General features: G+C 42.6%; 1 protein-coding gene across 3 annotated transcripts in view; it reads left to right on the top strand.

The window, feature by feature from the left end:
• Positions 1 to 22,412, top strand: part of spata5 (spermatogenesis associated 5) — a 496,065-nt gene that overhangs the window by 127,837 nt on the left and 345,816 nt on the right. For all 3 annotated transcript variants that reach the window (XM_041196527.1, XM_041196518.1, XM_041196509.1), the window contains one exon: positions 18,085 to 18,211. In XM_041196527.1, the coding sequence (XP_041052461.1) occupies positions 18,085 to 18,211 (127 nt within the window). The remainder of the gene's footprint in view (positions 1 to 18,084; positions 18,212 to 22,412) is intronic.

Genomic DNA, 22,412 nt, shown 5'->3' with positions numbered 1-22,412 from the left:
CTATCCATGCTAGTACCTTGCCTCTAACACCATGGGCTCTTATCTTACCGAGCAGCGTCCTGTGTGGCACCTTGTCAAAGGCCTTCTGGAAGTCCTCTGGAAGGGAGAAGGAGCAACAGAAGCCCCCTCTCACACCTGAGGGCCCTGAAGTCTCACCTGCATCACACCATCTCTGCCAAGCAGGCACCAGTGCAGATACTAGCACCTTGGTTGGAATTAGATCATTGGTTAGTGTCCCGGGGCACAGCGGTGAGAGCACTTCACAGCTGCTGGAGGAACTGACAGAGACAGAGAGTACCCATTGCATCAGCAGTTGGAGGACTGCAGGGGGCCAGGTACATGCTCAGTTGGTGCCTGATGATGTGCCTCTGGACTCGTCCGTGACGCAGCAAGTGCAGAAATGTGGCAGGGTGTGCGGGAGCATCTTGGGGAGATACATGAGGCTATGCTTGACTTGGCATCCAAGGTGGAGGAGTCTACTTAGACTATCGCTGAAGAAATGAGCCTCATGTCCAAGTGCCGGGTGTCTTCCATGGACAGAGTGGTGACTCTCGTGGAGTGGCTCCTCTAGGAGACCCATCAGGGCTTCCTGGTGATGCTCAGACCAGCAAGCCCTCACATCGGCATTGACCTCAGCTGGTGAGTGCCATTGTGGGAGATAGTGTGGGCACTAAGTTTCCTAGCTCACTGCCCACCCAATCACGGTGACCAATGAGGTCTGAAGTGACCTCACATTGGCGCAACAGCTACCTGTTGTCTATGTGGGCTCTTCTCAGGGCGCCCCGGATGAAGGCAGCAGCTCCTCTGCGCCAGTGACCATTGCATCCAGTGAGGCTGCGATGACTGGGGAGATGCCAGCTGTGGAACTGGCAGCTCCCTCCCAGGCGGGGCCAGCACAGGCTCCACGGGCCAGAGGACGACCACCAAGGTCATCGAGGTCAACAGGACAGCAGAATCAGCAGGCTGTCTCAGATGCCACTCCCAGCAAGGGGTCAGCACCAAGATGTAGCACCCAAAAACGTAAACATAAGGCATCTTAGGCACACCATGGGTTTATCACTGGTGCTTTTGTGTTGGCCCGCAATGAAGTCTTTATGAGTTGGTGTGATTTTTAACACCATTTTCATATTGTTTCATTAAGTTTCTTTGGTTGTAAAAATAATTTCAGACATATCACTATGGCTGAGGTTGCCTCTTTTGTTCTACAGGTGGATTTATTAACAAGGACCTTAGTTAATATTCCGAACCAGGCAAATTTTGCACTTAGGTCTTGAATATGGAACATACAGCCCCGGCTTGTCCTGGAGGTCCATATGTGCTGTGCTAGCTGAAGGTTCGTTGCATTAAAGCCTCTCGGGTGTCCCTGCCTCCCTGGAGTATGCCCAGGTCAGCGTCTACCCCCTCAGCATTTCCCTGTGCGTGCTCATCCTCGAACTCATTGCTGGACTCATCATGTGCAGCCACAGGCTGTGTGTCTATGTCTTCATAATTCACAGCATCCCCCCTTTCCAGCGCAAGATTGTGTAGAGTGCAGCATGCAACCACTATCATCGACACACGATCTGGACGTTGAGAAGACCAATGGCTCTCTCCACCACAGCCCTTGTGGAGGCTTGGCTCCTATTGTACTGCTGCTCAGCTTCTGTTCTTAGATGGCGGAGAGGCGTCATGAGCCACTTTGTGAGGGGATAGCCCTGGTCACCCAGCAGCCATCCATCCAGCCAGGCTGGAGCACTGAAGAACGCCGGCACCTGGGAGTGTCTGAGGATAAAGGCATTGTGGGAGCTGCCTGGGTACCTTGCACAGACTTGTAGAATCAGCATCCTGTGATCACACACTATCTGCACGTTCATGGAGTGGAAGCCCTCCCTGTTGACGAAGGGCTCACCTGCTGGCGCCTTGAAGGCCACATGTGTGCAGTCTATTGCATCCTGGATGCCGGGGAAGCCAGCAATGGCAGCGAAGCCTCTGGCTCGGTGTGCCTGGCTTGCCTGGTCCCGATGGTAGAGCATGAAGGTCAATGCACGCCTGAACAGAGTGTCTGTAACCTGCTTGACAAAAGTATGGACAGTTGATTGGGAGACACTGCAAAGATCACCCACCGACTCCTGGAAGGAGCCAAAGGCATAGAAGCTGAGGGCAGCTGTGACCTTTAGAGCCACTGGCATGGGGTGTCCACCCACACAGTTTGTGGAGATCTCAGGCTCAATCATCTGACTGATATAGTTGACCGTCTCCCTTGAGAGATGGGGCCTCCATTGGCACCACACCTCAGACAGGCTTTGCTGCCTGTATACCCTGGCAGCAGGATAGTGGCATCCTCTGCGGCCCCTTCTGCCTTGGACTACCTCTTGGCCCTGCACCTGACCTCCCAAAGGTAGCTCCCCTGGTGTCTGAATGTGCACTCCTGGCCTCCTCCCCTTTCTCGCCCTCCCTTCCTCCTGATAGGTGGTGTCTCCAGTGGAGAGTTTAGCTCCCATTTCCAGGTTAATGGAAGGCTTCCTGAAACATGCAGGCCCAAAAAATTTCCTCACTGCAGTTTGCTGACCTGAAGGTTCCGAGCCCAGACCAAGCTGCTGGTATGACTTTTGATATTTTGCAGGCAACACAGCAAGTATCAGAAAGTTTGAAACATCAGTATTTGACAGAACACACTCGTGACCTCACTCGTGATCTTATGATGAGGTTTATACAAATGTGTCCTACCCGTCTGCCCATTGTACCTGTGCGCTGACCTGAAGATTGCACCGGCGCCAAAAATTCACGGTCGATTGGCGCGTCAAGGGCCTTAAGTGGCCTGTTAATTAATGGCGAGAGCGCCACATGCCCGCCCAATGAAATATCACGATGGCTCGCGATGGCGTGTGGTGACGTCAGGACACTTGCCGATATCACCGTGCGTCATTTTACACGCGTGGGTGCGGAGCCCGCCCCTTCACACCAACGGGAAAATTCTGCCCTTTAAATTCAAATTCTTTTTTATTTCAAATTGATTGGGCTGAAGGAGGGTGGGGGAATTAATGTTCTTTTCATGACAGATTGTGCTCATTGAATGTGTTCAGAGTAGGTTGAATGGTTGAGGTCTATGACATTTGGGGCTAGTTTTAGTGAGGAAAGAGGAACAAATTACAAAAATGTTAAAAATATAACCCTTAAAAATCAAAACAGGAGTCAAATTTTGACTTCTTTCTAAGCTATATAGCGCTAAAGATGCTTGAAATTAATTGATTAATATTAACAATTTTTTTCACATTCAAAAACTGCACTTGGATTCACCAAGTGAGTTATATTGGCGGCAGGAGAGAATGCATTCAATACAAATGAAACATCTGCCTTCATAACAGTGACAGAAGTAGGGTGACACATACAAGCATTCCTTTGTGAAATTGCTGCCAGATGGATAGTGAAATATGAGGCCCAGTTCCCATAAAATTAATCTGAAACTAAATGGAAAGGGAATTCAGACAGGACAGTCATTGGAAACCATTTGTTTTTAAGCTGACTTTGCACTGTAGGAATGTGTGATTGCATCGAGTTTAGTTAAAAATGCACCATCTCTTGAGACTATTGCTTCCAGGTAATGACCTTTGGGAATATCTCTTTTTGGGGTTTATGGAAGCACCTGCTTCTGTGTACACTGCAAAACTCTGTGACCCTGAGGCATGGACACTTGTATGTCGGATTACAGCTGACTGTTTTGTAGCTCAGGTTGTCACATGCATTCAAATAAAATTCACTTTTCTGTAAGTGGGCAGTAAACACATGCATTTGTTCTGTAGTTATTCCCAATGATAGCAGAAATTAGACTCAAATGCAGACGAAAAATGTTTAGTGTATAGGGCTCCAGAAACTGATGGGGGAAATGGGGTAGCAGTTTTTTTAACTTGTTTTTGTTTTAGCTGATTTTGCTGATTTTGTGTGTGTGTGTGGTGTAAGTGTTGGTGAATAATTTCAAAGCTTTTTGTGTTTTTGATGTTTAAGCTCGGATTCTTTAGTATGTTTAATTTCCGTAGCCTGAAGAAATCATGCTCGGACGGCACTAAAAGCAAAATTAAATAATTACTGAGCTTCAATTTGTGGTACATCTTTATTTTTAATTATAATATGCCATTTGTTCAAATGAAACAAATGTATTTTAACAGATGTAACAAAAATTGTGTTCCTTTTTTGAGAGGAAAGCAAGTGGGAGTGTGCATTCAGCTTTCTTCTTTAAGACTCCCTCTTCATCTGTATTAAAGCTCTAAATTTTTCTTTCCATTTTCAGATTCATTAGCCCAGACTAGAATTGCTAAAACTTGCCTAACTGGCACAGGTGAATTAAGATAACTAGCAGCTATGGGATTCAGAGCACAGAATGTTAAAGATCAAATTTAAGCACACAGCTGCTTTAGTTACTCACTTGCTCTACCCTTCGCAATCTCACACCGCAACCCCCCCATCCTGGAATCATTTCAAGTATGAACTAAGTTCAACCATCCACAGCTTTAACTTCTAAATTATTCCAAAAAAGCATTTGTTTCAACTTTTTGAATACATTATGAATTTTCAACATGTTTTAAAATTGATCTCCGTTTAAAATAGCAAACATATTTTCATTGCCAGAGGGAATCTATGAAGTTGCCTTTCGAATGAATGATATTCAGTATGTACCCCATACATATGTCTATTAATTCTTGCAAAGAATCATGCAATTTTTCCCCCTCTCTGTCTCTCTCTCTCATTCTTTCTCTCTGCTTCTGCCTCTCTTTTTCACTTTGTTTCTCCTCCTCTATCTCTGGCACACAGATCCACATGCTTACCCATTGATTTACTCTATATTAAATAATTAATATTTTTCTTTTGAGTTCCTGGACACTATTCAAAATTTCAGGTCTATGTTAGATATTCTCTTAGGATTACCGTCACTGGTTGTTACTCTAAGAAGACCTTGCTTGCTCTATGATTAGCAATGTTACTACCCAATACCTAGTTATGTTGTAAAGTGACCTGGGAACCATAACAATCAGGCACCTACTTGTGTGGAATTGGATCTGTTATCTTATACCTGCTGCCATGTACAACTCTTCTATCTTTTGAAAGGCAAGCTGATAACATCCTTAATGTAAGCCAGCAAATTATTTTACATGCAATATATGAGTGAACAGAATTCAGTTTTCAATTAAATTAAATCTATTTCACATTGCCCCTCATAATATGGGAAATAATAAGGTATGCCACTCTTCCTCTGTTGATGGACTGCACTCACTTCACAGATTAGCAATCCCCAAAAGTAACCAACGCTAATATTTCATATTATGTTTGTGCCTCAACATAGAATCTCTTAATGCTTTCCACTGTCTGGAAAGAAGGCGATCACTGATTGTTTAGAGCTGAAATCTGCCTGAGACTGATTTATTTCTACTTTAAACAGGGATGCTAAAAGCTTAATGTCTGAGTCCATCTTTAACTCTGTAGTGACGATTGACTTTCTGAGCTGCCAATTAAGCTGGATCAGAAAGATCCCACCCTAATCATAAGAGTTACAATTGTCATATTGCCTATTTAGCTAGGATTCTTCTGCTTAATGAAATATGATAATAAGCCATCCTTTGGTCTTACAATTGATACACTATTCTGAGTATACATATCTCTATTAAATTTTAAACTAGCACCACAACACTACAGCTAATGGACCTAATCAACATTAATGTTGTTTTGTGTGTTCCTAAGAGTTAAATACTTAATCCCAAATTTAACTTCATGGCACCATCATAATATAAATTAACTTGAAAATTCTTTCTAGACTGAACAGATTAAATGTAGCAAGTATAAGAGGTGAAATTTTTTATCACAGATTATTTGCTGTCTTAATACAGTGCTCACATGAACTGGCATGCACAAAAAAGAGAAGAAAACATGAATACTTTTTATCTTGTTCTCATCTTCTTCCAGTCTTCCCTTAAAGATTCCTGATTAGGGCATGATTTTACAGATGACAGTAATTCTTCAGCCAGCTTATCTGGTGATTATTTGTATGTTGTTGTTATTTATATGAGAAGCTAGACAATGATTGTCAGCGGGCTATTTCAACACTGAACATTTCATAACAGAATTGTATTCTCCTCTGACTTGCACACTTTTCAGTAAGAATTATTGGATATTGATCAGGATGCAGGAATCCTGACTAATTTTTCCTGCACCAACTCGAAGGGCACTGAGGGTAATTGTAACACCTAAACTGCTATCTTGGATTAAAACAGCTAACAGCGCAGTCCGCCCATAGACTCTCATATTATTTCTATGGCACGGGAATATAGTGGCCAGTGTGTTTATCCAATAAGCCATTAAGGGAGTACAGGACAATTTCACACCAAGCCTTGTGAATTGCTTGATATTTACACTGACAAAAGCTGATTTCAGCTTTAGTATATTATAAGAAAATTAGAATTGTTTAATTAATGATTCTAAACACAATCCAAGGCAGAAATTTAATTAACCTGCCTGGTTTGAATTTGAACAAAAGCTTGGCAGTTAACTGTTCCTTGGTTCTTCCTCCATGGTAATACTTCTACAAATCAGAGTCCACTTGCTTACCAATCATCATTGTCTTTTCATGCAGTATAAATTGTTGTTCCCTTTACTGTTGGTAATCTTGCAAACTGTCCTGATGAATGCAAGATGAAAAGCTTTGACAGCATGTCTCTTTTTTAAGAATATAATCTTTCTCTCAAATAATGGACTAGGGTAAAGTGAACAATAATATATTGTCATTATTTAATAATTATGCCAAATATCTATATTTGCTTGTAAGTAAAATACTTCTGATTTAACGCATACTGTATATGGATCAAACTAAATTAATTTACCGAAGTCTATGCAAAGCGTTTAATACTACAGCAACACATTTGTTTAGTAGCTTTAACCTTCATCAATTTCATGCCTGAAGTGATGTGATGGCAAAGGACAATTTACCCACTAAGTAGTAAGTGAGATTGTCAAATCAGTCATGCAATAATGCTGAAACTAGCAGCCAAATTTACTGCTATATTTTGGTTGTGATGGAATAGAAAGAACATGCAATTATATAATAACCTTGAAACGTCCTTTTGACCAATGAATTATTTTTGAAGTGTAGTCACTGTTGTAATGTAGGAAACATGGCAACCAATTTGTGCACAGCAAGGTCTCACAAACAGTAATGATATGCAAGTCCAGATAGTGCGTCCTTAGTGATGCCAATTGATGGATTAATATTGAAAAGCCAACAAGAGAAATCCTTTGCTCTTCTTCAAATAGTTCTCTGGGATCTTTAGCATCCACCTGAGAAACAGACAGGGGCTTCTGCAATAAAATCCGAAGACTGGAATATTTATGATTTGTGATATTTACGATTTTACCTTTAGTACTTGCTGTTGATTGTCAATACTGGAGATTTCATTTTTATAGCTGATGTTACGGCAGTTATTCTGTGTCAACAAATCTCATCTGGAGCTGTGCGCTTTTAATTTTAGCTCCTTGAAATACCCTAGTCCAATGACACACGGAGAAATAGTTAATGAAGATCTTAGAAGATTTTTCTGTAAATCATTCGGTTTCTCTGATGTGCGATCCAATTACCGACTAGCACAAAGCAGTCAATAGTAAAACATGTTGAAGTAATCTGGCCACATACTGATTTCTCTTACTTTGTCAACCAGCTTTAATCTGTTATGAATTTAGGTTGTCACTACTCAGTCAAAATGTGACTTATGTGCTATAAGGATAACTTTCAAACTATGGGGTCTATTTTTCTCCATTTATTGATATTAATTTTTTTAAAAGGTCAATCTGCATATAAGGTGCGCTTTCTTGTTTTGCTTTCACTCAACATGGCATTTCTGCTCAGGTTATCAAATGGAAGAATATATACTTCCTCAATGTTATAAACACTGTACTTTAGTGACCCTTTTTTGTGTAAATACCCGAGAAGACTGCTGTTCAGTTGAAAAATTAATGATTTTGTCACAAGTTGATAGTTTTATGGTCTTTAACCATGCCAGAAGGCTCTTGGACTGTCATTTTAGTTTGATTTAACAAATAAGATTCCATTATATGCCATTGGCAGTTGATTTGACAGTTCTAATGCTTAAGGAAGATGTATACCACTTCCTGCTACTAATAAAGGAGAGCTGAAAACCATGGAAAGTTTCGAACTGCCAAGCCATATTTCACCAGAATCAGCGAAAGGAGGAAATAAAGCAGCATGACAGTTAATTACGATCATGGCAGCAGAATTGAAAAGATTGAGTTGGCAGGAGTGCCTCGCTGACAGTCTTCTGCTGTGCAACCCGACAGAAATGTCAGACTCAATAATACCTTCCAGTCTAAGTGAGCAGCATGACTCTGGGCTGTGTGTGGGAGTCTGCGGGAAGAACTCTAGGCATTTCGGGAACCTTTGCCACTCTGGAATTGCTGTGCTGCTGCAATCTTTGACGCCGAAGAATGGTGTTTTTCGGAAAGTTTCAAAAGTATGGCTTCCTGCCTTAACCCTTTATTGATTGGTTATGCCTCGGTTTGAACAGTATTTTGCCGCGGTATTGAAACAGGACAGGTCATTTCAAAAGCTTTATAAAGCCAAGGAAGAAAACCTTGATACTTTAAATAAAAACTTGCTATTGGGTGAAGGAAGGTAAGCAAAAAAACAGAAAATGCTCGAAATACTCAACAGAGACACAGAGTTTATAGATAAAAGTTTTATTGTTGCAGTGGTGGTGGTTTCAGAGGGTTGTGTTCACTGGCTGGAAAACCGGTGGCGTCCCCTTCATAGCCATTTTTGGGATGCTCATTGGGATTAGGCCTGACCAGGCATTTACCTTCTCACCATTGGATTTCCCTGTTCCTAGCATGAGAAATCCTAGTCTGAGATGTATGTCCTGCCTCCAAGAGCTGCTGGCCAATCAGAGGCCAACAGCTCTCCTGTACCAGCAGTGCCACCAACAATGGGTGGCATTGCAGTGCAAACTAGGCAGAGGATTAGTGATGAAGTCCCATGAACAAGGTAACTTAGGCAGGTTCCCTGGAGCCTGACAGATAGGCCCTGGTGAGAGGTGGATGAGGGGGTTTGGTATTTAGGGCAGGCGGCTGTCTCTACCAATGGGCCGCCTATGCCTCTGTCAGGTGTCTTAATTGGATACGCACTACCCAAGTAGAAGGACCCCCACCCCCATCCCTGATCAGCCCACAAACATACTCGCCAGGGTTCACGTAGGTTGCTCGTGTGTTGGGGACCCGCCAGCCACTGGTTAGATACCAGTGATGTTAGGATGAGACCCTTAAGTGGTCACATAAGGGCTTTAATTGGATTCTGGGTGGGAAAACCATCCTTGGATCTTCTTGCCCTGGATTAAATCAGAAGGAGGAGCGAAGGTGATTGGATCTCCATCTCGCACCTTCGTTCTAGATCTCACACACCCCCGTCACCTCTCCCCCCACTCCACCTCTGAACTGCATCAGGGGTGAAGAATTAAATTCCGCCCAACGTTTCAGACCTGTGACCTTTTATCAGAACTCAGGTTGAGGCTACCCAAACTAATTTAACAGCTGGCAGAACAGAGAGACTTTCATCTTGTTCATTGGAACTGGAATTGAAGAGAGCTCTCAATGGGGCTAACCCCAAAGCCTTTCCCTTAAAATACAGAGGCCCTGAAATTCCGGAGTTCTGATCTGTTATATGTATGATGGAGCAGGATTCATGGCTGCCTGCTTCAGAGGGTATTGACCCCTCCCTAATCCTACAGTACAGGCAATATAAATAATCAGGATGGATGACCCACACATATTGAGTTCCTGCAGACACACCCACTTGACTTTCTGCTCTGTCTCAGGTAGCTAGAGGTAGTTACTAAGCCAAGAGGAAATTTGTGAAAATTATATTTTGGCCTCAGGAATTGTTTTGTATTGCTGGTGGTGGAATCTTGTGGAGAAGACCTGAAAAGAAGACCCTGCCTGCCTGTTAATATGGATGGAAAAGGTCCATCCAGTAGGCTGCACTGTTCAAAAATGTGCAGGGAGTTCTCTTAATGTTCCAGTCAACATTTCTTCCCCAACTTATATCATCATATCAATGACTTGGATATAAAAATAAGGTAGAAGCGGATTACTTTGCTGATTTTACCTTCTTCTGACCTCAAAACCTGTCTACCATGTACATGTTAGTATTGTAATGGGATGCATGCTCCTCACGAGGATGGTGTAGGTGGGACAACTTTCAAGAAGCTCAACACCATCAAGGGTAGAGCAGACTGATGATCAGTGCCTCTGCCAACACCACTATTGCTGTAGTATGGGCTATCTTTAGAACGCACAAGTAACTTGTCAAACTTACTTGCTGGTACCTGTCAGCCACACAATTTCTACCAACTGGATGAACCAGCAGGACCATGGGAAAACCAGCTACAGGTTCCCCTTCAAATCACGCACCCTGACATGGACATTGCAATTACCTCATTGTGGCTGGGTCAAACCCCCAGAATTCACTACTTAACACTATGTGGAAGCAACATTACCATAAGAACAGCAGCAGCTGTAGCTGAAGGCTCAGCAACACAACCTGGATAACAAATGCCACCCGTGCTTGGCATGTACCCTAATGATATGATACAACACTATATAAATGGAAATTCTTGGGCTTGTATGATCAAGCATATGGAAAAAATCACTTGTTTCATTAATCTCCAGCAGCAATATAAATGCTTCATTTTTTGGAGACTTTAATTATCCAACTGCAATATTGCACACAGATCAATGTCCATTGATTTGAAATATTTTCTGGCAATAAGGTTTGATTAAATAGACCACCTGCATGAAAATGTGTGTCAAGGCGATGGTGGAAATTATAAGGAAGAAGTTGAGTCCTGTCTATCTAACTTTTAGTTAATATGGTGGAATTTACAGTATTCATCAAAATAATGAGAATAATTAGACATAAATGTGTTAAACTTTCATACAAAAACAAAGCTAACACTCATTTCTACTCTATATTCTCCCAGGTGAATCAAAAAGAGAGATTCCTCTTCTATGGATGTATGTTTTAAACTAGGTTACTTGTTCCCACTTGTTACCTCAGGAATTTTGCTGCACAATGGATATCCCTGGGGTTCATGGATTAAGCATATTGACCAAAAAATCAGATAATTTTATTAATGTTCTGTTAATCGCTTCAGATATTAATTTAATGCAACATTACAAAGTGCACCTATTGGAGTGGCATCTAGATTGAGAAAAAAACAAAAAAACTGCGGATGCTGGAAATCCAAAACAAAAACAGAATTACCTGGAAAAACTCAGCAGGTCTGGCAGCATCGGCGGAGAAGAAAAGAAATGACCCTTCGACAGAACTTGAGTTCGAGTCCAAGAAAGAGTTGAAATATAAGCTGGTTTAAGGTGTGTGTGTGGGGGGCGGAGAGATAGAGAGAGAGAGAGGTGGGGGGGATGGTGTGGTTGTAGGGACAAACAAGCAGTGATAGAAGCAGATCATCAAAAGATGTCAACGACAATAGTACAATAGAACACATAGGTGTTAAAGTTAAAGTTGGTGATATTATCTAAAGGAATGTGCTAATTAAGAATGGATGGTAGGGCACTCAAGGTATAGCTCTAGTGGGGGTGGTTTTTTTAAAATTTTTTTTATATAATGGAAATAGGTGGGAAAAGGAAAATCTTTATAATTTATTGGAAAAAAAAGGAAGGGGGAAACAGAAAGGGGGTGGGGATGGGGGAGGGAGCTCACGACCTAAAGTTGTTGAATTCAATATTCAGTCCGGAAGGCTGTAAAATGCCTAGTCGGAAGATGAGGTGTTGTTCCATCTAGATTGAGAAAACCTTTTTAGACCATCTATCCGCTGAAGGGAATTTATATTTTCCAAGGAAACTTGGAGAGGATGAAGTCTGCCTGGAAAACTGAAAAAAAAAAACTGGTCCCAGTGAGGTCACCATCCTGTACTGGGAATCTCAATGAATGATGTCACCACACCCTACCCATTATAGATGTTGCTGTCTAAAATGGATGTTTCAAGGATATATAAAGGAGATAATGGAAATGCATTGCCTAAAATAAAGTCAGAAAAGGCAGAAAAAAAATGAAAACTTTCAGTAGATTGATTTCACTGATCAAATGTAGAGTTACATCAATCTATGAGGTAGAGTAGAAACCAGCATCGTAGCGTTGTTACCAATCTTGCTTAGTACCAGTAATTCACATTTCAGGTGATTGTGTTGTGTCTGAAGTGTTATATATGGGATAAAAATTAACTTCATATGAAAAAAAAATTAGAAAAAAAATTGACAGGATCCATCCATTCACCAAAGCCTGGGGGCAAGTCAGAGAAATTCTGACCATAGTGGATTGACAAAATGGGAGGAGACGAAGGAAGATTGAAATAAAATATGGGAAGAAAGGAATTAGATGTTAGAAGTTGAGAGAGTTATCTCTTGTCAAATGGTTAGCTTTTTTTGTTGCCTCTATTTGGCTTTGTCATGGTCTTGAACAGAAACCCAATAACAATATACTCAATATAATTAATAACCATTGATGTTATTAAATGATGATGAATTATGCTACCGCAAAGGGAACATTCATCTCTCCAGGAAATGTACTGTTATATGGTTCATAAATACAATTGTGCTAGCCAGCTCAGCGTTGTCAGCTGTGTGCTCTGTAGCAAGTGTGTATTGTACAAGTAAATTTTAATATTGTGATTTGTGCTTTATTACCAGTACTCATTTGATATTGCAAACATTACAATGTTAACTTTGCTGGCATGTGTATTTTTTGCAGTTTGAACTCCTTCTCTGACTGGGCTGTTTTAAAGTTTGATACTAGAAAGAACTTTTTTTTTGCTGCGTAATACTATTGTTCTCTATACATCTCTAGGGTTGTTATTGAAATTCTGATGTCCCTTTTAGTCACTTTCAGCAAATTCATATATCCCTTTAGAGTTCGAATCCATCTTGTTGGTTCTGTATCGTCTTTTTACTTCTGTTTTAATTACCCTATATTTTAATTTTGTAATCACTATTTATTTTTCTTTGCTATATATTCTTAGCTTGCAAACATCCATGACTAACAAAAGAGGTTAAGGATATTTGTTTAAAAGAGACTTATTATATTTCCCAAAAGAGTAGCAAGCCTGAGGATTGGGAAGACTTTTAAGTACCAGCAAAGCACAAACAAAAAATTGATGAAGAGGAAGGCAATAAAATGAGAGCAGACCGATTGTAAGAGCTTCACAATTATATGAAAAGGAGGTCAGTAGCAGAAGTAAGCATGATTCCTTAAACAAGAGAACTTATGATGAAGAGTAAGGAAATAGCATAAACGTTAATGAAAAAAAGTATCTGTCTTCACAGCAGAGGTACAAAAAATTACCAGAACTAGCAGGGAACCAGTGGCCTAATGAGGATGAGAAACTTAAAGTAATTAATACTAGTAAAGAAAATGAACCAAAGAAATTCATGGGACTAAAAGCTGCCAAATCCCCTGGTCCTGATGGCCTATGGTTCTAAAAGAGGTGGCTGCAGAAATAGTGGATGCACTAGTGATCTTCCAAAATTCCCTAGATTCTGGAATGGTCCCAGTGGATTGGAAGGTACCCAATGTAACACCACTATTCAAAAAAGGAAGAAGACAGAAAACAAGGTACTACAGACCAGTTAGCCTGACATCAGTCATTGGGAAAATGCTGGAACCTATTAAGGAAGATGTAATGGGGCACTTAGACAATCAAAATATTATTAGGCAGGGTCAACATGGTTCCATGAAAGGGAAATCATGTTTGGCAAATCAAGGGGAACCAATGAATAAAGTATGTTTGGATTTTCAAAAGGCATTTGATAACGATCCATATGAAAGGATGTTGCACAAGATGGGGTTGAGGCAATGTATTATGGATAGAAGATTGGTTAAATGACAAAAAACAGATTAGGAAAATTGGGACATTTTTAGGTTGGCGGTTGTTTCTAGAGTGGTTCCGCAAGGATCAGTGCCTGGATTTTGGCTATTTACAATCCATGTCACTGATTTAGATGAGACCAAATGTAATTTGTCCAAGTTTGCTGATGATACAAAGCTAGATGCGAAAGTAAACTGTGAGGAGGACATAAAGGGTGGAATTTTCCCAACTTTGTTTAGTTCCTGGCCAAACAATGGGACTGTTTATAGATCAGGAACCCATTGAGAGCTACAGTGGGCTTTGTCATGGCTCTTCAACTGAGCCATGACATTAGCACCCTAATTCCAGGTTCCCCAGCCCAACATGGAGGGCATGCCAGATCTGTCCAGGAAATGAGTTCTCAGTTAGTATGAAACCCAAACTTAATGTGGAGCGTGGAGATCGGGAACTCCAAATCCTGACAAACCTTGGACTTCCCGCACATGTGCAGACCAGGAGCAGCCTGCACTTGTGCAGTTCAGCAGATCTGCATCTTTAATTTCTTTGGGCCCAAGAAAGGCCCAGCACACATGCGCATAAAGAGAGGGAAAAAAAGGAAAATTGTACGAAAACCCACATCAGGTGACTGGGAGTGGAACACCATAAAATTCTAGTTTCTCAGGCAGGGGACAGGGAGAGGTCCAAAAAGTGGAGAGGAACAGGGAGACTTCCCAAAAGCAAGTCCCAGGTAAGGGACAAGAGACAGGCAACAGAAACAGATTCCAGTTAAGTTCATGAAAAAGAGGAACAGAGAAACAGGCTCCAAACGTGAAAAGGGCTGGGGAGCAGACTTTAAGTGAAGAAGGCAGCCGAAAGTTGCCAATGTGCTGTGGGTCATTGGGGCAGAGTAGTAGTGTTCTGCACAGTGGAGCCAAAGATCTGAAATTGTGATTGTGAGTTGGTGCTTGGATATATACTCAGGAATCTAGGGGAATGGATTCTCAGGAGACAAGATTGAAACCCTATGAGGTGGGTCATTGTTGAAGCCATCTGAGTTGGAGAGGCTTTTGGAGAGAACTCCAACGTTACATCTTCAAAGGTGAAGACTGGAATCCCTTGTGAGAGAGATAGAGTTTCAGTGAGATTGGTTGATTGATAGTGTTACTGACGTCTGGGTGGTTTGTTGATAAATCCATGGACTCTGTCTTGGTCACATCTATCATTTATTGTGTAGTGTGGTGTGTTTGACCACAGTTGGCTTAGTAATTCACATGTACCTCTTACTTACCCTGAATGTTAGAGTGTAGGATAGATATTGTAAATTGTTTTATCTTTTTGATCTTGTAGGTTTATTTTATTTTTGTTTGTTCAAAACCCATGGAATTTTGTGGCTTTATTCACTTAGTGTCTTGAACATCAAACTTTCTCTGCTTTAAACAAAACGTTATTGGTGCCTAACCAGATCTCAGCAACAACTTGGGTCTCCTGCAGTGGGATCTGAGGAACTGTAGTGAGGTGAGCTCTCTCATGGATACAAGGGAGAGGACAGCCTTTCCAACCAGTCAGGTTTGGGTGGATGTGGGTGAGTAAATAAGCAGCAGAAGTGTATGCTCTCCAACTTGGAGACAATGTGCCAAGAGGTTCCAGAACCTCAAGAGGGCAGGAAAGGTGACTGGCATAACATTTTCAGATGCCAAGCCCTGGACTCTGACATTCTCAGCTTTCTCCTGCACAGCACTCCTCAGCAAGATACACCTTGCAGCTCCACTCATTTCTGTCTCTGCAGGCACCCCAAATCCCCATCCGAACAACTAACACTGACACCCACCCTTAACCTATTGTACACTCGCACCGAAGCCTCTCACTCACCCTTCATAGCTGTTGTCCTTCCCTTCTCTTCACTCAAACCATTCCTAATACTCTCACCTTTGGTTCTCCCCTTGCAGGAGAAGAGAGCACACAAACTTGGAGAGAGGCAGAGACAGAGGAGGGTGACAGGCACATTATTGGCAACTGGCAAAACATGCCCACCTCCTCCGGGAAGAAGATCTTACCCTAGGAGGCTGAAGATGTTGGCAGCAATCTGTTGTGAGAGTAAACTGAGGCATCGGTGCTCAAATATGTTGAGATGACTCATCCTCTGCTTGGAGACTCTGTGTTGGGGGCCTTGCCTCCTTCCAGCTGGATCCAGATATCCATCTTCTCTGCTTTGTGGAGGGGAATGCGGGTGAGGAGAAATCTGTTGTGATGGCGTTGCCTGTTCTCCTGTCTCTCATCAGAGGTGCAAGCTGGAGCTGCATGAGCTGCTCCCTTGCTGTGTTGAAGGCTGACAGCAGGGATGCTGAAGGTGAGTGAAGTGCTAGACAGGTGAAGTACTATCCAAGAAGTTGGCAATCACGTGTCAAACAGGCATGGCACTCTTTCAGAGGAGATGTGCAATTAGAAGCAGCCTCTCACCTGGTAATGGTTGGAGCCCTTTAGTTTCATTGATCGAAACCTTCCAAGCCTGTCAGTTTCACTGAAGAAGCACTCTTCACTGTGCACTTGCCTTGGTGACCCTGGCGGGTTACTGACAGGTCAGGCTGTTAAAGGCAGAATCGGGGGTAAAAACAGCACATAATGAGTTATTTAAATATTTTGATTACTTAGCTTCACGTGGCTTAATTAGGATCCAATGTAGGTTAGCGAACATTGGGATAGTGGGTGAATGGGACATGGTGTGACTTAGAACACAGGCAGCAGAGTTTTGGATGACTTGAAGTTTACAGAGGATAGAATGTGAGATGTTAGCCAGGAATATGTTGGAGTAGCCAAGTCTAGAGGTTACAAATGCAGGGATGAGGGTTTCAGCAGCAGATGAGCTGAGGAAGGGATGGAGTCTGGTGATTTTACAGAGCTGAAAATAGGTGATCTTAGTGATGGCATGGATATGTGGTCAGAAGCACACCTTGTTGATAAATGACACCAACGTTGCAAATACTCTGGATCAATTTCAGACACTTTCCAGGGAGAGAGATGAAGTTTGTGGCTAAGAAATAGAGTGAGGAATGAAGACAATGGCTTTGGCCTTCCCATTATTTAGTTGGAATAAATTTCTGCTCATCCAGTACTGGTTATCAGCTAAACAGTGTAACAATTTCAAGACAGCAGAGGGGTTGGGAGAGGTGGTAGCGACATGGGGTTGGGGATTGTCAGTGTACATATGGAAACTGGTGCTGTTGGTTTCAGATGATGTCGCCAAGGGGCAGCAAGCAGGTGAGAAACTCGAAGATAGATCCTTGGGCGGTAACCAGAGCAAACAGCGTGGGAGCGGAAAGAGAAGCCCTTTTATGGTTATGATTATATGAATGATATTGGAACCAGGCAAGCACAGTCCCACCCAATTGGATAATGGTGGGCAAGTGTTCAAGAAGGTTGGTGTGATAAACCATGTCAAAACCTGCAGACAGGTCAAGTAGGATGAGGAGGAATATTTACTTTTGTCACAGTCATATCGTATGTCACTTGTGAATTATTCATATGGATAGATTCATATGGATTAGATTAAGTGGAGAAGCTCAGTTCAATGGCCATGGAATTTGTCAAATTTAACTGAACTACAAGGAATCTTTCCATTGGTAAAATCTAAAATTTTTTGCCTCAAAGAAATTTAATTTTAGTGAGTTTAGACTCAGATCAATTTTTTTCCCTCACAAACACACCTGGGAGTTTTACACACTGATCTGCTCAAAATGAATCAAATGTTACATTTTTGAATATTAATGTTACCAAACAGAACTGAATCCATGATAAGAGCAAATAAAAAAATCGTAATTCCTGGTTATTCAAAAAATGATTTTACTTTTTAAAATACTGGCACAAGGTAACTTATTGCAAGAGATTTGATGGCAGTGAAATATCTTCCTGGCCCTTGTACCATTAAAGAATAGTGTGTAAGTTAATTTACTACAAAGCAGAAGCAGCTACATATATTTTTCCTCAGTAACTGATATCTTGCTGTAGAATGCACCATAAGTAAAAGCCACGGGATGGGTCAAGAACTCAAACTAACCAGAAATCTCAAACACAGAATTCATCTATGCATCTTTCTGAAATAAAAGCTTGTCTTCTGTTCTCTTATGAGTTTATTGTGTTCCAGTTGATGTAGTTTTTTTTTACACAGTTTGTTGAAACCTTCTGATCCTGTGTTTTGGTTTAGCTCTGCTGGTGCTGGCAATGTGGCTGACCGAGTCCTTGCACAATTGCTGACTGAAATGGATGGGATTGAACAACTCCATAATGTGATGATCTTGGCAGCCACCAATAGGCCAGATATGATAGACAAGGTAAGGACTATTGGTTTCTGTACCGAATGTTTATTTCTGTCACCCATTCCAAATTAGTGTAGTATGGGTATGTGGATGTCATGATGTATACAGTGCACTGAGCAGACCATTTTATATATGATGGATTTTTATACCCATGGATTCTATACATGATTTGCTTCCTCAAATTTTATTGCAGCTATTGTGAGGGAAAATTCTTAAAATACAACACGTTCCATTTCTGTGGATCTCCGAAATACCATGGCTTCCAATGTGAAGCATTTATTTTTCTAACTCCTTTTCCCTTCTCTCCACTCAGATAGTGGGCAGAATTTCATTATCCACACTACCGCCCCCCCCACCCCCCAACCCTGAGGCAGGCTGAGATACAGCAGGGTGGGGTGTCCTCTTTGGGTAGGAAAGTGTGTGGTGGAGACTGTGTCAACTTACTGACTCCCCCTTATTAAGTACAGGAAGGCTGGAGGATGTCCACCCACCTAGAAGACAATTGAGGCCCTTAGCTCGCCATTTAAGAGTCCCATCCCACTCCGCTGGTATTCAACCATTGGCTGGCAAAGGCTATGTCTTGTGAGCAACCCGTCAGGCAAACTCTGGACCGTATGCCTGCGGCCTGATGGTGGAACCCCTCCTACTTGGACAGCCCATGCCCAATGGAGAGACCCACCAGAGGCATGGGCCGCCCACCAGTAAAGATCTCTGCCTGCCCTTAAAAATGACTCCCCTCTCCCCACATGCCAGGGCCTTCCCAGTGAGCCTGCCTTACCTACCTTCACTCTAGTCTCCAGCAATGATCCTTCAGCCTGGGCATCCTGAAGAACTGGCACTGGCCACTGCTCCTGGTGGTGCTGCCAGTGCTGAAAAACTGCCGGCCTCTGGTTGGCTAGCAGCTCTTGGAGGTGGGAAATCTGCCCTGAATGCAACGAGGACCCCATCACCAACCAGGCAAGCACTGATTGGTACAAAATTGAATACTGGGTGCGAGATGGCCATAGTAGTATTGCCACCAGCTTCCCAACCAGTTAATGGGCCCATCATCGTGAGCATTAACTTTTGTCCAGTGAATCCAATCTGAACCCATTAGTCCCTCAAAGATGCGCTGGAGAATCCCCTTCAGAAACTCACAGGTAAGGTTGGTACAGCAATTGCCCAGAAGTGCAAACTTTCCTTGGGCAATTGTCCTGCACTGGGAACCATCCAAAAATGCGATTTAAATCGCAAACTTCGGTTGTTTCGATTGAGTTACATCAATTGTTACCCAGAAAAATGTTAGAAAACTGAAAAGCACTTCTAATTTCTGGGTAACTATTGTACGACCTAGACTGACTCCCCACAGGACTGCCTCCACATCCCCAGGGGATTTCTCCCAACCCGACTAGACCCCCTCGGTACTACCCCCACATCCCTGGTCCCCCCCCAAAGGACTCCCCCACTCTCCGACTGCTCCCTCATGGGGCTCTCCCACCACCCCCCGACCCCCCCGGGAGTCCCCCCACTAGCATCCCCAAGGGATGCCCCCACCCATGCACAGGACCTCCCCCACTCCACTGGTAGGCCCGCTTCTGATCCCCACCGCCTCACCGTCTCTGACCCCACCACCTCCCCCCCAGGCCCAACGACCAACCCCCCAGATGCCCGATCATTTCTGCACCACCCTCCCCTGAGGCTCGACACGCCCATCTTCCCCGAGGTCGGACAACCCCCACCTCCCCCACAGTCCTGACCCAACCTGACCTAAGCCGAGGCCCAACCTCCCACCCCCTGCCTCTGACTGCCCGAGCACCGATTCCTCCCCCATTACATCCGATCCTCCCACCAGCCTCTGATCCTCCCACCTGCCTCTGATCCTCCCACCAACTTCCAATTTCCCTCCAACAACCCCGCCAGATCCTAATGACTTACCTTAGGCACTTACCTTCTCCCTGGTCTGTCAAGGACCTTTGAATTTCTGGTTTACGGTAGCTACTGCTGTAAAAAAGGGGGTGTGGCATCCTACACTTCGACTCTTCTGGGCTGAGCCCTGGGGACGCACTGCACTTCCTGGATCTCGCCTGGCCTGAGTCTGAAGTTCGAGCGGGATAAGTAATTGGGCATAGGGTGATCCAATGCTGATTGCCACTTCAAGGAAGTTCAGGCCCAATATTACAGGAGTGGGTATTGTATTTAATGCTAAGGTATAATCTTAACATTTCGTTATGTAGTTTATTTACACAAATGCTGTAATAGTTTTTAAGCGTTATCTCTGATAAACGCATTACAGTAGCTCCTGGACTCAAGAATGAAGTCCAACAGGAAAAATAGGGCAGAAGCAAATGAGAATGCCACCATTACACATTATATTCTGCAACAGTTATGTTGCCATTATTCCATCTTAGCCTGTCCTTACACTGTACTGATACTGCAGCCATACTACAATCTGTCCGAGCTGGAGAGATGAAAGTCTGTATGTTTGAGGTCCAAAAACTGTGGAGATAACACCACAGATTTAAATCTGGAGTCATATCTATGTTGGGCTTCTGGAAGAGCATGCATCCTGATTCAGGCTCTTCTCCACTTCCCCCACCCCACCAATCAGAAGTCAGAGGAGTAACATGCAAATTAGGAAGATGTGCCTTTCCCTACGAATGAGGAAATTATTCCCCCCAAATGATGAATATTTGGAATAATCTATTGCATGGAGCTGTAGAGACAAAAAAAACATAAAGGCAGTTCACAATGCATTTGCATGCTAAATAATAATAAGCAAGTTAGGTTACTAAAGAGATAAGGTTCAATGAACAGAATGTCCAATGTTCTTTCGAACAACCTCTCTAGATCACAAGATAACGTGCCCTGGATTAATAACAATCCCCTCACATGCCTAATCCAACTTTCTGAGCAACAATGGACCCGATCATGTTTTTTTTCAGATGCTGGCGGCAGGAAAATGAATATTCTAAACTAAATTTTGTAGAAGTGTTTTGAATCTTTTGTAACATGGCACATTCTTATAGTAAATTGAATTGTTGTAATTCACATTTAACAGTAGTTTGTAACTGCAGTGTTGAAATTCAACTGCAATCTTTAAAAGACTAAAGCAGAGTGGACTTTAGAGAGTGGTCTATGGTAAACCACATATACTACATGGAATGTAATGTAGATTGTGGATCACAAGCAGCTAGCAGTTCATTGCTTCCTCTTCTCTTCCTCTCCTTAAGGGAGGTTAAAAATAAAAAGAATGGGCAACCTTCCCACATTAAATTTTCACAAAGGTGGGTTGGGAGTAGGTACTGATGCATCAGTGAACGGGCTGCCACCTGATAAATTATTTTCAGGAAGTTTTGTGCCTCCATTTTAACATTACTTTTTAGTTTTCACGTCTGAAGGCTAGGTTTCCTGGGCCTCAGGATACACGGCAGCTGAAGGGAGGCATGAAGAGCCAATCCATTGAGTAAGTGCCTTTTCACCACTGGTGAGGGCTAGAAGGAATGCTACCTCCTAGCTAACCCAACTTTCTCCAAACAATTGGTCGTGTGTGATTGGCCAGCTCAAATCCCACACCCAATCTGGCTGGCTGCGGCTGGCAAACCTTTTGGAAAAATTTAAAACAGGCCCTGCTGTTAAATTTGACAGGAATTGCTAGAAACCCTATCTTCCAGATTTGACTGGTAGCAAATCCTCCCCTCCCTGCTTGCTGCCTATTATCAGGATCAAAAGTCCCTGACTGGATAAGATGCCCAAATTTATAATAGATCAGATATTAGTGTTAGGCTGTACCTGATACGAATATGATTATCAACATCTTTCATATGTGAAACAGGTTCATGTAACTTTTTCTTTGTCCCCTATGGGAGGGGTGGGTGGAGGTGGGTGGTGGAGGGCGATACAAATGAATCATGAATACTTGAAATCCAACATAACATTCTGGAAATAACTAACTCCAAAACTATCAACTTCAGATTGCTAGGTACAAGTCAACTCTAACAAATTCTACATTGTTTCACAGTAAAACAGGAAAACAAGGTTCTGTTATGTGACCTTTGTGATTTGAAAATGAGAAAATATATTATGTACTCAAACAGAGTACTGATGGATTGGTATGTCATGACCCATATTAATATTTCAACCTCTTGAACGATGGCTTAATCTTTGTTAAAGAACGCAGGCTGGCATCTAGTAGGGAAATGAGAGGGAAATAAGCCCTTGGGATCTTAGTCATTTTCAG

Source organism: Carcharodon carcharias, chromosome 1 (genome assembly GCF_017639515.1).
Source record: "Carcharodon carcharias isolate sCarCar2 chromosome 1, sCarCar2.pri, whole genome shotgun sequence".
Taxonomy (NCBI): domain Eukaryota; kingdom Metazoa; phylum Chordata; class Chondrichthyes; order Lamniformes; family Lamnidae; genus Carcharodon; species Carcharodon carcharias.
Note: the sequence above shows the minus strand (reverse complement) of the source record. Positions and strands in the feature narration are given on the sequence as shown.